The following is a 15,798-nucleotide window of genomic DNA, read 5'->3' as shown; positions in this document are numbered from 1 at the left end:
CAATTTGTCTTGAAGTGTAATTAAGCAAATTCCACTGTGTGGAATGTTAATTGCATACAGGCAGATAAGCTGCAATAGATCAACAATCTTACTGTTCAGATTTAAGGAAGAAGGCAGTTATAGAAGTATGCCTACTACATGATAACACAATAATCTGAAAGCCTTCGTCAGCAAGCTTTGAAACCAAAGGTCAGTTAGTCTCAGATCTATTAACTTCAGGTGGAATGGAATTACAAATATGACCTGTAAAACAAGGTTACTACACAAAAAATAATGGTAATTATTCATCTTCTTATTTTATCAGAACCACATTTTCACATTGTTTAGAACTTATTTATGGATTCCTTTTCCAGTAGTCTCCCAAGAGAAATGGAGGAATTGAATCTCAGCAAATGGAATTTTTATATTACTATAAACTAGGGAACAGGGCTTTTTCTTTAAACTTGCATTTTAAGTACCATCGTATAGCTTTGTTATTGTTCCAATTACGCTATCTTTTATAACATACTTAAGACTTACAGCATCTAAATCAGGAATATTCTAATGATTAAAAAATATTTTAATTTTTAAATGAAGGAACAGTCCAATAGGATGAAGTTATTCTGGTATATGTTGGCAGGGAGGCAAAAACCACTTTGTCTATCAAAAGCAGTGATATCATAGTCCAAACAAAGACATGAACACAGTTGGCCAATTTTTTTTCAGTGCTATATTGAACTTTATATTCTGGCATTGGATCTTGAGTAGGATTCTCTGCTTCAGGTACAGCTTTTAGTCCAAAAGTGGGATGCTATATATCTAGTTCCACTGATTTTTCAACAAGTGTCTTCCATGCTAAACCTCAGAATGTATCAGTACTTACACAGCTCTCAAAACTGGCTCTGGCTATTCTGGCTTCTGTAACTGAATACTTTTATTAGCACAGCACTAACTTTAATGTCTAATTTATAAGAGTAGGCACAGCATCAGCTAATTTGCATTATAATTAAAAAAAACTCACTTGAAAGACTTTTTGACAAACAGTAAGATCACTGCTGCCACCAAACCATTTTTTAATTAGCAGCCTGTAGTAAGGGATACCTTTCAGTGGGAATGTGTGCAAAATACGCTTATTAAAAACAAACAAATAACCTCAAAATCAACAAACCCACACAAAATATAGCAGCAATGTCTGCAACATTCAGTGAGTATTTTTTCAAAAAACATGAACAACCAAACCCACACAATGTGATGGGAGAAATGTCAAGAAAGAGCTGTAACTCTTGAGGACTACAGCCTTTATTAGCTATAGGCCTTTAACTTTATTCATGCCACAAATAGTATATACATGTGTACAGTATCTGAATTGTCCAATGCAGAGCCAATGGTCAAATAAATCAATGTTGCACTAACAAGAATTACTGGTCCAACAAATGAAGGGAGAGGCTTGGTTGGGTTTCAGGTAGATTTTCAAAGGCAAGAATATGTGTATGACAGTTGTATATGTGTCTTGGTCCATACACTTGCATAAGTACAAGTACAGATAAATATTAGCTACATTAGACAGAGTACATCTGAGCTTATGATTGAGATTCACTATTAGAAAGATCACACATCACTGACAAAATTCACCTTTACTGAAGCACACATTTAAAATTCATTAGAAACAGTGCACTAAATTCTTGCATCAACTACTAGTTGATTGACTGGATACCCAAACTTAGGTATCTTCACATATCTACGGATCAGGTAAGTCCTACCTTTAGTTCCTTTAAATATGAACTCAGTGGTTCCACAGAGGAGAGAGACTGGTGTGGCAGAGGTAAGGAAAAGCAGAATTTGGTTATCTCTCCCTGGGGAAGGGCAACAGCTAGATGCCCAGTAAGCATACACACATCATGAAATCAGTCAGAAATGCACAGGAGCTTGCCCAGAAGCAGAGAAATAGACAGGTACAAGAAAGACTTGCTAGTGAGTTCTGGTGAATGAAGAACAACTACTTTATACAGAGGAGTCAACTGTAGCAACATGATAGATTAAAAAACAAGATTCAAATTTAATTCTAGTATAAGCACAACACAGCTCCCTTTACTTCTGTAATCCTGCACCTGGAAGGTTTTTGCTTTCACTCTCTAAGAGCTGATAACAAGCTAATTTGTGCTGGGAGACTGTAATTACTTGCAAAATCTAAAAGATATATTTGCTATAGCTTTGAAGGAAGTAACTCTTGAGGAAAAATAAACAAGGGGAGAAAGTTAGACATTTATGTTCTACATTTTATTACTTCTGAGTTAAGTCTGAAACTGTAGAGCTCCAGACTCCCTCTTTCCCAGAGTGCAGTAGGCTCCTTTGGTTTCACTGCCACCAATTAGGTCAGAGGTACCAAAAACTACATAGGATCTTCAGACTGGAAGTTGTGAGCAGAGACAAAGCTGGAAGTTTACAAGGGAAAGGTTACAAAATAAAAAGCTGGGTCAAAGAGGCTGGCAGAAACCAAGTCTATTCATTACACAAGCCAAAACCAGTCAGGATTACTATGGTCCAGCCTTCTTTCTACAGAGAGTCAGAAAACAAGACAGACAGCAGGCAGAATATCCTTGTTTGGGAAGAGGGACGTGAATGAAACATAAAAGGGAGAGGCCACCTTTCTGCAGCCAAAATTTGAGGGTTTAATAGCCTTATCACAGTTTACCTTGAGATAGTGCTTTCTCTCCTCCCATATTCATACCTTAAGGCAGCTATGTATTTCTAGAATTAGTCCCCCTGTCACCAGTGACTGGCTTTTAAAAGACTATATGCTAATTTTGTCCTTTGTGTCTAAATAATCCAATCCTCAACAGCACAAGAGAGTAACAAACGTACAAGAGAGTAAACAAATGGTCATTTTAACTGCAGCAGGTTTTAGAAAAACCTGCATGCACATAAATCTGCAATCATTATGGGTGGCCATGGAGAAGGGAACCAAAACCCCAATCAAACACAAACAAAACCCCAACAAACAAACCAACCAACCCCAACCAAACAAAACCAACCAACCAACCAAAAACCCAAACCACCAAGAAAGACTTCTCCTTACTGTTTTGCAAAATTGATAGGAAGCTGTCTTTATATTTCCTTTTCAAGGCCAGAGCAGTTATTTGAGTGAAGATTGATTGGCTTCTGCTCCAGAGACTACAGAAATATATTCTCTGAACCTCTGGTTCCTACAAAAACTTTGCTGTCACACACCCTATTCAGCAGAATCAACAGAATTACTCAGCACTGCTGATGAGCCATTTTGCTGCAGCACAACACTCAAAAGTGTATTTTCTTAGAGAGGATATAATCAGAATATTCCAAAATACTTTTCAACCTGTTTGCTCTTCTTACAAATCCATGGTCCTATCTCCTTCAAATTGCAACTTCATGATCAGCTGCACACAGATCACCCTCCAAAAACTTAACTAGACATTTCTATTGGAAACTGTATTTTTGTCAAAATATTATTCTCTGCATAATCCAATTTAACTTGTGTCTTTAACAAGCTGGGACCCTTACACATTCAGAAAGTATGCCTCGCTTACACATCACCTAAATCCAAAGTCTACAAAGTTTTCCCCCGTAAAACATGACTGCATTGTTTTATAGCACAGATGAGTTTAAAAACCACCATGAACAATGTTCTTACAGTCAGAATTGAAGTTAGGAAGTCAAGAGTTCACCTGTAATCACCAGATATGCAGTGCACAGTGCTGCGACCTGATTTGCCCTTACTAAGTTTCAGCTAACACAAAGGAAAGGCAAACTCCACAAAGTCACAATCATCTCCTTGTTGTCTCGAAGTACTTTTTTTCATAGAATCATAGAATGTTAGAGGGGACCTCCAGAGATCAACTCCAACACCCCTGCCAAAGCAGGATCACCTAGTATAGTCTGCACAGGAATGCATCCACATGGGTTTTGAAAAGTCTCCAGAGAGAGACTCCCCAACCTCTCTGGGCAGCACATTTTTAATTAATTAAAAAACAAATAATCTAGTCAACTTCATCTTAGTTAGGCATTTCACTATTTCTTCTGTGGAATCCATACTGTCTGTAAGTAACTAGTAAATTACAAGGGTAGCTACAAGCTAAGACAGTTATGGCACATGAACACATGGAAGTTAGCCACAATTTTAAGAGAAAATTAGGTCAGTGTTCCTTGCCATCACATCAGTGCAATTTTGATTAAATAAACCAAGTTCTAGCTTCCTTCAGAGAAGTTTTCCAATACCCTGATTATCCAATACTCATTCTCTTCACCTGTTATTATAAGAAGATCTGTTGTGTCAGGTATCCAAGCTCCCTGAATGCCTCTGTTAACAGGGAGGTAATTGTGCATTGCAGAGTGCTTGCTATAATCCAGAGAATTTCAACAGTCTTCACTTTTCAAATTTATTAGGGTAATAAGGAGGTAACTCACCTTCCCTGGAGGAATGATAGCTCTGGACAGGAAGAATAGAATACCCACCTTGCATCACCCATGCTGTGATTCATCACATATCACAGCAAAATTTCTCAGAACGCAGAACGTGTTTTATGATGCTGGCTACTATGTACCTTAAGACCTATTAGGCTGTATGATATCACCCAAGTACTGCCTGATAGCTCATGGTCTTACTTACATTGGCTCCCCACTATGAATGTACTCCCACAAGAGCTCTTCAGACAGGTCAGAAAATTTTACTTTAGTCTCTTCATAGAAATCAGTGACTTCTGTCTCTAGTTGATTATCTACAGAAAGGAAGGGGTCTTATTAGAAATGGGAACAGTAGTTTAGGGAGCATAACATTTCAGTTTCATTTTGTATTAATTTGAATTCCCAAACAAAACCACAAGTCTACTTACACAGATACATCAAATGACTAATAATGCTCTTTAGGGATAGACATTAACTTCACTAAAAGAGCAAAAGCTTGTGTTTTCAACCTCTGCAGTCCCATCTTTGGGCTAACATTGATCTCCCTATGTGAAATGCACTCTTAATGATATTGTGGTGGGTTGAGATGTTTATGTAGAGCTTTTTATGGAGTGCTAGCATACACATTCAGAACTGTGTACAAAAAAGGCTACAGACACCCTTCTAACTTTATGACTGCTGTCAAAGAATTCGTAACACCACCTCATAATTAAACACTTATCTATTCTAAATGAGTGCATGTGAACATCTGCACTGCAGGTTCAGGTATCCAACAGTCCCATCAGTAACCAGTGTAATTTTCCTCTCATGTCTCAAGAAATAAGATTATTTCAGACTTCTTTATCTAGAATTGGTTGAGAGAAGGCCAGAGATGCAATAAAGTATGCACACCAGGGCATGGAACTGTGCTGTATGTGGAACACTGTGAATCTGGTATCACACTAGATGGAGGCTTTTCTAAAATGAAACAGCCTTGCACAAATGAGTGGGCATGTTATGGATTAGTTCTCTCTACTCTTTTCTGTAAATACAAAGATCAGAGCTCCTGTTACCACTGTTTTGATAGTGAGGAAACTCTTGAGGAGTAAGAAAACCCCACAGTACAGACTAGTGAAAGAATACTAACCAGCTGCTAATGGTGTTAGTGCTGAACAAACATTTAGCAATCCTGATTAAATAACAACTTCTTTCATATGAAGACAGATTACTCTGTCTTCCAGTACTGTACAAAAACCCAAACAAACAAAATTGATCAGCTCCCCCTCCCTTGATTGCACTGGGAGATATGCAGACTTCTGATCATTTTATTAATCTGAATATGATATGGCTAAGATCTGTAAACTTTAAATGAGATGTGCTCTCATCTGTCATAGTATTGAGGCTACAGTTGTGTGCACTTTTACTTTCTTCCCAAACAAAGGCATTATTGTTCTTGCTGGATTGCTCACAAGAACCCCTGATAACATGCAGTTATTTTGGGGTTTTTTTGCAGCAGCAGCTCTCCTTCTATAATGCTAGCATGTTAACTATACTGGATCACTATTTCTGTTAGAAAAGTTAAGAGCAACCATTCAGTAAAGATTAAAAGCTGTAAGTGATTTTCCTGCAGAGACTATGGACAGTGAAATGTCAGACTAATGATCTTTGCAAAAGTTCTACTGAAAGATTATTGGCATAATTATCAGAGCAAGTCCTTCACACTAAAAATTCCTCAAATGGTATTAATGGTACAGTTCTCATAAAACCCACTTACTATATAAACTATCTGATAAAGAGCATTGACTTACTGCTCCCTACAGTCTGAGGCACACTCATCCCCTAAAAATGGGCTTTTAAGTGTCTGTTATTGACTGGAAAATGAAGTAACTACAGATGCTGCAACTACTTGTATTCATCAGCCACTGTAAACAGAACACAGGAATAAAGTTAATACAGATCAGATCCTGCTTGGTCCCCCAGTCTGTAGTGACTTACTTGAATTTAATTTAGAATATTCCCAGAGTTTACAGTTGTCTTTTAATCAGTCCCACAGCCTTCAGAGGAAGTATTTCTAAAGTCCATTTTATTTTGCCATTCTCCTTCCTGTGTGAAAACTGAATACAGTAAGCAGGTTGGCTTTTGTGGGGGTGCTTTTAATTTATGTATTTATAATGTAATTCCCATCATGAGTATGAAGCCAAGTCAGACTGTATATGAAAAGTTCCATCCTGTTTCTTCACTTGCACAAGCCCTTAGGACAGTAATTTTTAATGAAAATACCAAGTTTTTATAAAATGACAGATGTACCTTTACTGCTGCAATGTATAATAGCCACTCCTGTGAAGACACTGTGCTCTTTCCCATTCAACCTGTCAGGAAAAAAAGTACAGATTAATGAACAGTTTAATGAAATTTCTTATCATGTTCCTGACATGTATCCTTAATAAATGTACTCCATTTTATTTTTTCATTGTAGGTGAAAAGATATTGGCGAAACAAATAATCAAGAACATACTCTCAAGAGATGCAATCATTTCAGGACTCCAAAATTTCATTTGTACCAACATCTACACACAGTCCATGGTATAAGCTTATTAACTGTACATAGACAGAAGCAACTATTACAGATGCATAAGAAAAATCCAATCAGCATAAACACTACTATTACAGGCATCTTCACTTAAAGCTGCCAATAAATAGCTAGGTGATGCAAATTAGACTAAATAAGTGATCGGCAGCTCGAGCTTAGGCACCTGCTTTGTCCAGACTGGCCCCAAGGCACCCATGGTAGAGTGTAGAGGAAGAGAGCCTGAAGTCCCTCTTACCCCACACCCATGGGCTCTCTCTTGTAGTGGCTCCACAGCGCTACACTGTGGCTGTTTAATTTTGAGGGCATTAAGCTTATTAACGTGTACAAAATGCTACCATGAGAACTTGAATCTTGGGAAACACTAATCAAGGAATAGTCTCCTAGAAGACTGCCTAGGTTATTTGATGCGATCAGAAACATCTCACACTCTTACTATCCTCCACAAGGTTCTATATAATTAACTGCAAGATGAAACAGTATGTGAAAATTTTAACCTGACAACTTGCATACATGCAAATATTTGTTTCAACTGCGTTTTTTCTTGTTCATATGTAACAAAATTAAAAGGAGTTCTAAGAAGCTAAATTTTAAGTGTATTTCATATGCATGAATAACAGACTGACATACTGAATTTAAACACTAAAACAAACCACCACAAGACAAACCCCAACCCATTTGAATGTGTTAGAAGTAGACTAAGCTCTGTAACAAAAAAAGGGTACTATTTTTGAACTACTCCAACTTGCCACAACTTCAAACAAAAGCAGTCTTGAGAAATCTCACCAGACAGAATCCTTTTAGAACCTCTTACTAATTATATATGCTGCTACCATTTAAACAACCAAAAAATATTTTAAAACTTCTACTTCTGAGTTAGTAACATGCCAAAGGATAAAAAAATTCAGCCTGAGTCATCAATGAAAAAATCTAAATCTAAAAATCAAACTCAAAAAACTACCAAGCCACTTGCATTCACTCTTTAGGGGATGCCTGAGTTAAAACAAACTGGTGAAACAAACAGCGCACCTCTTCTCTATTTCCCTCCTAAATCAGAAGCCAGAGCAGTGGATTCATCACATCTCACCCTTCTCAAAGGGGGTGCCTAGAATTACTTATGTTTTGTTTCTTTAAGATTCATTAAGCTTGCAGGGGAAAAAAGCAGCAGCCTCAAAACCCACCAGCCCACCAGCCATGGTTATCATTGATAGAAGTCAATGCCTCCTTGGTTAGTAGAAATTAAAGCAATTGTCCATGAACACGTATCACCATGTACTGTCTTGTACATGCCAGATTATTCCTTTAAATGTCAAGCCTCAATGACTTCTATGATGGTTTTGTCCTTCCCATCATGATTTTTCTCTTCATCTCCCCGTCCTGTGCCAGTTGCATCATACATACAGTCTTGTATGTAACCCTGAAAACTAGTTCAAGTGAACACAAAATGGTCTATTATGTCCCTGATCAGCTTCCTAAAGTTAAGGGACAAAAGCAAGAACCTCTGGGTAATGTTTTTATGGTCTTTTTCTGTGGCAGAACTGGCTTACACTATTTAAAACTAACTGACATTATAAATTATGGAGTTCTCATAAATATCAAGGAATCTATACAGTACCTTTTCAAACAAACATATATAAAACTACAGACCTTGACAGCATCCTATAAGCATCTTGCTTATCAACTGGTTTCTCCAGGATCTCCTCATCCACAGACTAAAACAAAAAGACAGAGTGAGTGTTACATTTAAACTATGATATCAGCCAGGGCTTCAAATATGAGTGAACTGAGTAGAGCAAGAACAGATACTTCAGTAGAATAGGTATTTAGTATCAAGAATGTAAAGAGTGCAGTATTCATGGCATCCACATCCTTAACTGTTCGCTGTCTCTGTGGAGATGACAAGTATAAAGCAATGCCTGGTACAAGGCACAACACTGAAGAGTTCACATGATCTTCTTGACAGTCAACAGTTGCCTGAGAACAGAATTTCCATTACAAAGTAGAGGATCAAAGGCAACACTTATACAGGTGTCTCTGCAAAAACAGCAGCAGGACTTCTAGCATTCAAGATATGAAACAGTGCCTTGTTTGGAAAAATAACCACCCTACAACTCACACCCACAAAACCTAAAAAGTTGCATCATATTGCAGGTAAAACTTCTCACTGAAGACAAGAGAAGAGTGAGGCATCTCTTGATGCCTCAGAACTTGAGGTTGTGGATGAAAGGATTGAGAGCCTGTGGGTTAAAATCATAGGGAGGACTAACAAAACCGACATCCTGGTTGGAGTCTGTTATAGACCACCCAACCAGGATGAGAAGGCAGATGAAATATTCTATAAGCAACTGGAGGCTGTCTCAAGATCATCAGATCTTGTCCTTGTGGGTGACTTGAACCTGCCAGACATCTGCTGGGAACTTAACTCAGCAGAGAGGAGGCAGTCCAGAAGGTTCCTAGAGTGTATGGACAGCTTCCTGATACAGCTGTTCAGTGAGCCTACCAGGGGTCAGGCCCTGCTTGACCTACTGTTCTCAAATAGAGAAGGGCTGGTGGGAGATGTTATGGTAGGAGGCTGTCTAGGGTGCAGTGACCATGAGACAGTGGAGTTTTCAATATACAGGGAAATAGGGAGGAGCAGTAACAGAACGCTAAAAAGAGAGGCAAGAAGAACGTCCACTCTTTATTGGACCTGGAGGGTAACACTGTAACTAAAGATGAGAAAAAGGATAAGGTTCTAAACACCTCCTTTGCCTCCATTTTCAACAGTAAGTCAGGAGGACTACAGGATAACTGGCCTCCTGAACTGGTAGATGGGGTCAGGGAGCAGGGTAGTACCCCTGAAATCCATGAGCAATTAGTTAGGGACCTGCTGAGCCACTTGGACACTCACAACTCCATGGGACTGGATGGGATGAAGGGTGCTGAGAGAGCTGGCAGATGAGCTGGCCAAGCCGCTCTCCATCATTTTCCAACAGTCCTGGCTCACCGGAAAGGTCCCAGATAACTGGAAACTGGCCAATGTGATGCCCATCCACAAGAAGGGCCAGAAGGAGGAATCTGGAAACTCCAGGACTGTCAGCCTGACCTCAGTGCCAGGCAAGATTATGGAGATCATCTTGGGGGCAATCACAGCGCACCTGAGGGATGGCCAAGGCATCAGGCCCAGCCAGCATGGATTTAGGAAGGGCAGGTCCTGTCTGACCATCCTGATCTCCTTCTATGATCAGGTGACCCACCAGGTCAATGTGGGGAAGGCTGTGGATGTAGTCTACCTTGACTTCAGCAAGGCCTTTGACACCGTTCCCCACAGCAAACTCCTGGCCAAGCTGTCAGCCCATGGCTTGGACAGCAGCATTCTGTGCTAGGTTAGGAACTGGCTGGAGGGCCGAGCCCAGAGAGTGGTGGTGAATGGTGCCACATCCAGATGGGAGCCAGTCACTAGTGGCATCCCCCAGGGATCAGTTCTGGGGCCCATCCTGCTCAGTATCTTTATTGATGATCTGGATGAGGGGATTGAGATTGCAGATGACACCAAGTTGGGAGCAGGTGTTGATTGTTTAGAGGGTAGAAGGGCTTTCCAGAGGGACCTTGACAGGCTGGACAGATGGACTGAATCCAACATGATGGCATTCAACAAGTCCAAGTGCTGGGTGCTGCACTTTGGCCACAACAACCCCATGCAGTGCTACAGGCTGGGGTTAGAGTGGCTGGAGAGCAGCCAGACAGAAAAGAGACCTTGGGGTACTGAATGACGGCTGGCTGAACATGAGCCAGCAGTGTGCCCAGGTAGCCAAGGAGGACAATGGAATCCTGGCCTGCATGAGAAATAGTGTGGCCAGCAGGAGCAGGAAGTCATTGTGCCCTGGTACTCAGCACTGGTTAGGCCACACCTTGAGTACTGTGTCCAGCTCTGAGCCCCTCAATTTAAGGATACTGAGATTCTTGAACGTGTCCAGAGAAGGGGAACGAGGCTGGTGAGAGGCTTCAAACACAAGCCCTATGAGGAGAGGCTGAGGGAGCTGGGATTGTTTAGCCTGGAGAAGAGAAGGATCAGGGGTGACCTTATTGCTGTCGACAACTACCTGAAGGGAGGTTGTAGCCAGGAGGGGGTGGGTCTCTTCTCCCAGGCAATCAGCACCAGAACAAGAGGACATAATCTCAAACTGTGCCAGGGGAAGTTTAGGTTTGAGGTGGGGAGAAAGTTCCTCACAGAGAGAGTTGTTAGCCATTGGAATGGGCTGCCCAGGGAGGTGGTGGAGTCACCATCCCGGGAGGCGTTCAAGGGGGGACTGGACATGGCACTCGGTGCCATGGTTTAGTAGTCATGGAGGTTTTGGGGATCAGGTTGGACTTGATGATCTTTGAGGTCTTTTCCAACCTTGTTGATTCTATGAATCTATGATTCTATGAACTTTCCAACTTCAAACCTGAAGATACAAGTATTTTCTTGTCAAATTATGCCAAACCACAGAAGACTTCTTACCACAATAGTGTCTGCTCCTATGACAACATCAGGTGTTCTCAAGTGTTTCTGCAAAGGCATAAAGAAAGAAGGTATTTCTCAAAAGTGGTAAAAGAAGCAAGCATTTTTAAACTTAAGGTAAGAAAACATACTTGCTGGTTTACAAATAGGGCTGTACATTGACCTGAAACCAAGACACTGCTTCCCCTTTCACACTTTCTGTAAAATAGTGATTTTAAGTATCACCATAAAATTGAGGGCAACAAAGGCTTGAGCAGACCGTCCTCAGGTCAAAATTCTGCCTATATGTGTTACTGATTAACAAATGTAACCAGGAAAGAACTAACTATGCTCTCTAAAGTCATTCTGGTCTTCAGGGCGGCAGACAGAATTCTTTTAAAGGAAGTGGCCAGGATTTGGAAGCAAGGAATTTTGAACCCTCTAGGATCATTTTACCAAGTCAGGTTTTGCTGAAGAAAACCCACAAAAAACAGCACTCCAACTTTCTTCATCTGCACCTGGCTTATTCCTCAGCAAAGAGAACACATGCAGCCCGTTTTGTGGAATTGAGAGGTGGGGGTATATAGAGATTCCTTGTAGCCCTTTCTTGGCTTTAAACTGTTAATTTTAAACCTCTTGTCCATACAGATGAGGTTTGATTTACTTGTATGTTATGAGGTACATAGCTATTATTTAACACAGCAAAACAGCAAACTTGTCTTTAATGGTAATACTAGGAAGGCTGTTGATCTGCTTTAGTTGAATTAATTAAAGCTATAATTGAAAAAAATCCTGTGTGAAGAAGCATTTTGAAATCCACTGAACGAGCACACTGTTTTGCAATGAAAGTCCAGCATAAGTCAGTTAGCAGGGCTGGGTTTAAAATCCACTCTCCAAATGTCATACCATTCTCTGACAGAAACCTGGATAACAATTTACACCAGAGATAATGCAATATTTGCTTTGAAAAATGGGGACATCTGGCAACATTGTTGGTTTTAAGTGTTTGGTGTTCCCTTTCTGCCACCAATATAGGCTCAACAAACATACTCCTCTCCTTCAGAGATGTATCATTAAAAAATTATTATAGTACATTTTGTGAGATCTAATCAGCTAGAACTTGAAATAGGTTCTTGTAGTGAACAGCCTTATGTGCTCAGAAACAGTGATCTGGGTCAAGGGCAGAAGTCAATTATGCCACTGATAGTGTAAGCTGCATCACTAATGATAATATTTAGGATACAAAATGCATGCCTTGACTACAGAACATGGTATCGTCAGCTTCTCCCTTCCTAAAATGAAATTGCTTCTTTGTCCAGAATGCTTTAAAACAGAATTTGTGTTCTTCTTCTGCTCTGCTCTGGCACCTCTATAGTCACAAATTGTGACCTGTTCTCTTGCCACAACTGATCAGGTGAATGGAAAATGTTCAATGGAAAATGCAGCAAAGCACTAATTCATTAGTGTTTTCCCATATAGTCTACCTCCACAGTAAACAAACACCTGGAATGAAAAACTGTCCTGCCACACACCTGGCTACTGGAAGGAACTACCAAGTATCTGTCACAAATGAGAGGCATCCTTGCTGACAAAAGGTGCAGGCCACTTCTGTTTGTGGAAAGCCCAAACTGCAGGCACAAGATGTCTTTTTGGGGGGCATTTATTTGGTTGTTTTGTTTGTTCATTATTAATTGAGTTAATTTTTGGGAAGCTATCTTTCACAAATGAAAGAACACCCATTTGACTTCAGTGGGGAAAATGAATGTACTCAGAGACCACTTCAGAAGTACATGCACATTAAGTCACAGTAGCAGGCACCACTTAGAGGCAAAAATCTCACTGATGAAATTGTTCGCAACTTACTACATGCATTCTGTTTGCTACTTCAAGAGCTTTCTGTTTTGCTGTTTCCATGGCATACTCATAAGGGGTTGCAAAAGATGACTTTTCAAGTGTCTCCTTAAACCAAGATGGAACCACTTCAAACCGCAGCCCCTGTAAAAAAGGAAAGCAATGCAACCCAGTCTTGTTATCAAAGGCTGCATATTAAACAACAAAAACCCGACCACAGAAAACACCCCAACCAACAACAAAAACTATCAAAACAACACCAAAAAAACAAACAAAAAACCCCCAAATACCCAACAGAATTCTTAAACTGCTGTGTTTACTTGATTTTACTCTTAGTATTAGAGCCCAATTACACTAGTAATTTCATAGTTCTTTTCCTATTAAAAATACCTATCAGTATAAAACATATATAAACAGACTGCTAGATTTAAAAAATAAATAAATCTCTCCATAGCACTTTACTTGTGCAGCTGCAATACATTTTTACAGGAGCTTTACCACCCAGATTTTATGTGTCATTACACATATGACAAACAGAATACAAGAGCCAGTTTCTGTATGGTTTTGTATAAAAAGAAAATCTATTCTTCCTACTTCTTGTCCATATTTACACCCATACATTTACTGCACCTAGTTATGTTCTAACAATTTAGTGCACACTTGAACCTTGATGCATCTCCGTTATCTCTGTATTTTGAAAAGCACAGGCCTTCTCCCACTCAAGTTCGTCTCCCATGAAGAACAGCTGCACTACAAGCAATCTAAATTAGACGCATTGTAACATGCAAATGCCATTCAAAACTATCCTGCAGCATGCCCAGTAAGGTCGGCATATTCCTCCACAGGGGCTAAATGGTCTGAATGATGAGTTAGGGCTTCCTTTGCACTTCACAAGTGCTTTTCAGAAAGAAGAGACAGCTAGCTTATTCTCCTGCTAGCCCCCCTTTCCTGAGCAGAATACTAATCTCATTAAGCTTTCATATGTTTCAGAAGCTCGGGTCAAATTTCGAGACATTTCAGTATTAAGTATCTAAAGTGAGGGCAATGGAAGTGCAGTTTTAATCACATCAGTCCATTTGAAGACCTTCCAAACTTTTCCACTATGTCAGAAGTAATTATTCTGCCATTTTTCAGCCAGAGCAAGGATTTGATTTTATTTTAAATGCCACTATCTCCTTGTCAGCAGAGGACTTTAATCCACTCTCTTATCAATCTGATCATACACAAAACTAATGCACACGTACTTGCATAGAGAGGAAAACTGACCAAGATTAATTTGGATTTGGGGGGGGGGGGGAGAGGGGAGGTAAGGTAGGGCGCAGCTCAGAGGGCAGAAAAGAGACGGCAGCCGGCTGGCTGGGAGCGCCAGAAGCCCCCAGCTCTGCATGCCGCTTGCCCAGGCCAGCAGCCAGGCACGGGCGCGGGCAAGCCCGCGGTTCTATCTCCGCTATCACCCCAAACGCAATGAACCCTGTTGATGCAGGAGGCACGGTTCGGGTTTCTGCCCACCCTGTGCCGCTAGCGGCCTGGAGTGTCAGAAGGCTGCAGGCCCTGCGGACCCTGCCTGACGCCACTCAGCTGTTGCCCGCGCTCGGCGCCTGCGCGCCTGCGCCTCGGGCTGAGGCATCGGAGGCGCAGCACCGCCGGCCTTCTCCCCTGCCCCGGCGAGCGGAGTCACTCGCCCGCACTCACCACATTGGTGAGGATCTCCTGTCGGCGCGGCGAGGCGCTGGCCAGCACCACCCTCTTGCTGACTAGCTTCCCCAGCACCGGGTTCAACACCATGGCGGCTGCCACACCTCAGCCTCCCGCTCCGCGCAGATCTGGGGCGAGGGTGGGGGGGGAGGAAGGAGGGTGGCGGCGGCGGCCTTATAGTGCGCCGAGGCCGCGGGGCGGAGCCGGACATGGACCGTCCCGGCGAGCTGCGGAGTGCCCGCGGGGCTAAACCGGGCGGGTATCCCGCGGAGCCTGGTCAGGGGGAAGGGGTGGTTCAACCCGCCCCCGGCGCTCTGCCTGTGGGCTCTAGCAGCCTCACGAAGTAGGCAATGCGGTATCTGTGCGAGGTAGGGCAACTGTAATTACCTGTACACTGCCTAACGAACGGCTGTTGGCTTAAATGGAGTGGAGAACACAGGCAGGCTTTGTGTCGTGTGAGCCACGTTTAACACAACCCTGTAATTCCTGAATATCAGCAAAGAGCCTTTTTTTTAAATTGTGTTTTGGTGTATTTGTGGTTTGTGGGGTTTTTGTTTGTTTGTTTGTCTGGGGTGTTTGGTTTGGGGGGTGTTGGTGGTGTTTTGTTTTTGTTGGGTTTTTTTTGCCTTTTTGGGTGTTGTTTTTTGGGGTGGGGGGTGTGTGTGTCAGAACGAGCTATAACCATCATCTGATTGGTGCACATTTTAGATATCTCTGGCCTTTTAAGAGTGGAAAAAAGGTCAATGCAAGAAAGATTTATTCCCAGTAATTTACAAATAGTATGATGCTATGTGTTTTCTGTTATTTA

General features: G+C 41.4%; 1 protein-coding gene across 2 annotated transcripts in view; it reads right to left on the bottom strand.

The window, feature by feature from the left end:
- ASMTL (acetylserotonin O-methyltransferase like) overlaps positions 1-15,115 on the bottom strand; it is a 32,941-nt gene extending 17,826 nt beyond the window's left edge. For both annotated transcript variants that reach the window (XM_054164700.1, XM_054164699.1), the window contains exons 1-6: positions 14,988-15,115; positions 13,308-13,439; positions 11,466-11,513; positions 8,630-8,694; positions 6,703-6,764; positions 4,622-4,730 (exon numbers count right to left, since the gene is read on the bottom strand). In XM_054164700.1, coding sequence (XP_054020675.1) covers positions 4,622-4,730; positions 6,703-6,764; positions 8,630-8,694; positions 11,466-11,513; positions 13,308-13,439; positions 14,988-15,080 — 509 coding nt within the window. In that variant the 5' untranslated portion in view covers positions 15,081-15,115. The remainder of the gene's footprint in view (positions 1-4,621; positions 4,731-6,702; positions 6,765-8,629; positions 8,695-11,465; positions 11,514-13,307; positions 13,440-14,987) is intronic.
- Positions 15,116-15,798: the final 683 nt, after the last annotated feature.

This window comes from Dryobates pubescens, chromosome 10 (genome assembly GCF_014839835.1).
Source record: "Dryobates pubescens isolate bDryPub1 chromosome 10, bDryPub1.pri, whole genome shotgun sequence".
Lineage (NCBI taxonomy): Eukaryota > Metazoa > Chordata > Aves > Piciformes > Picidae > Dryobates > Dryobates pubescens.
This window is presented reverse-complemented; position numbering and strand designations above follow the sequence as displayed.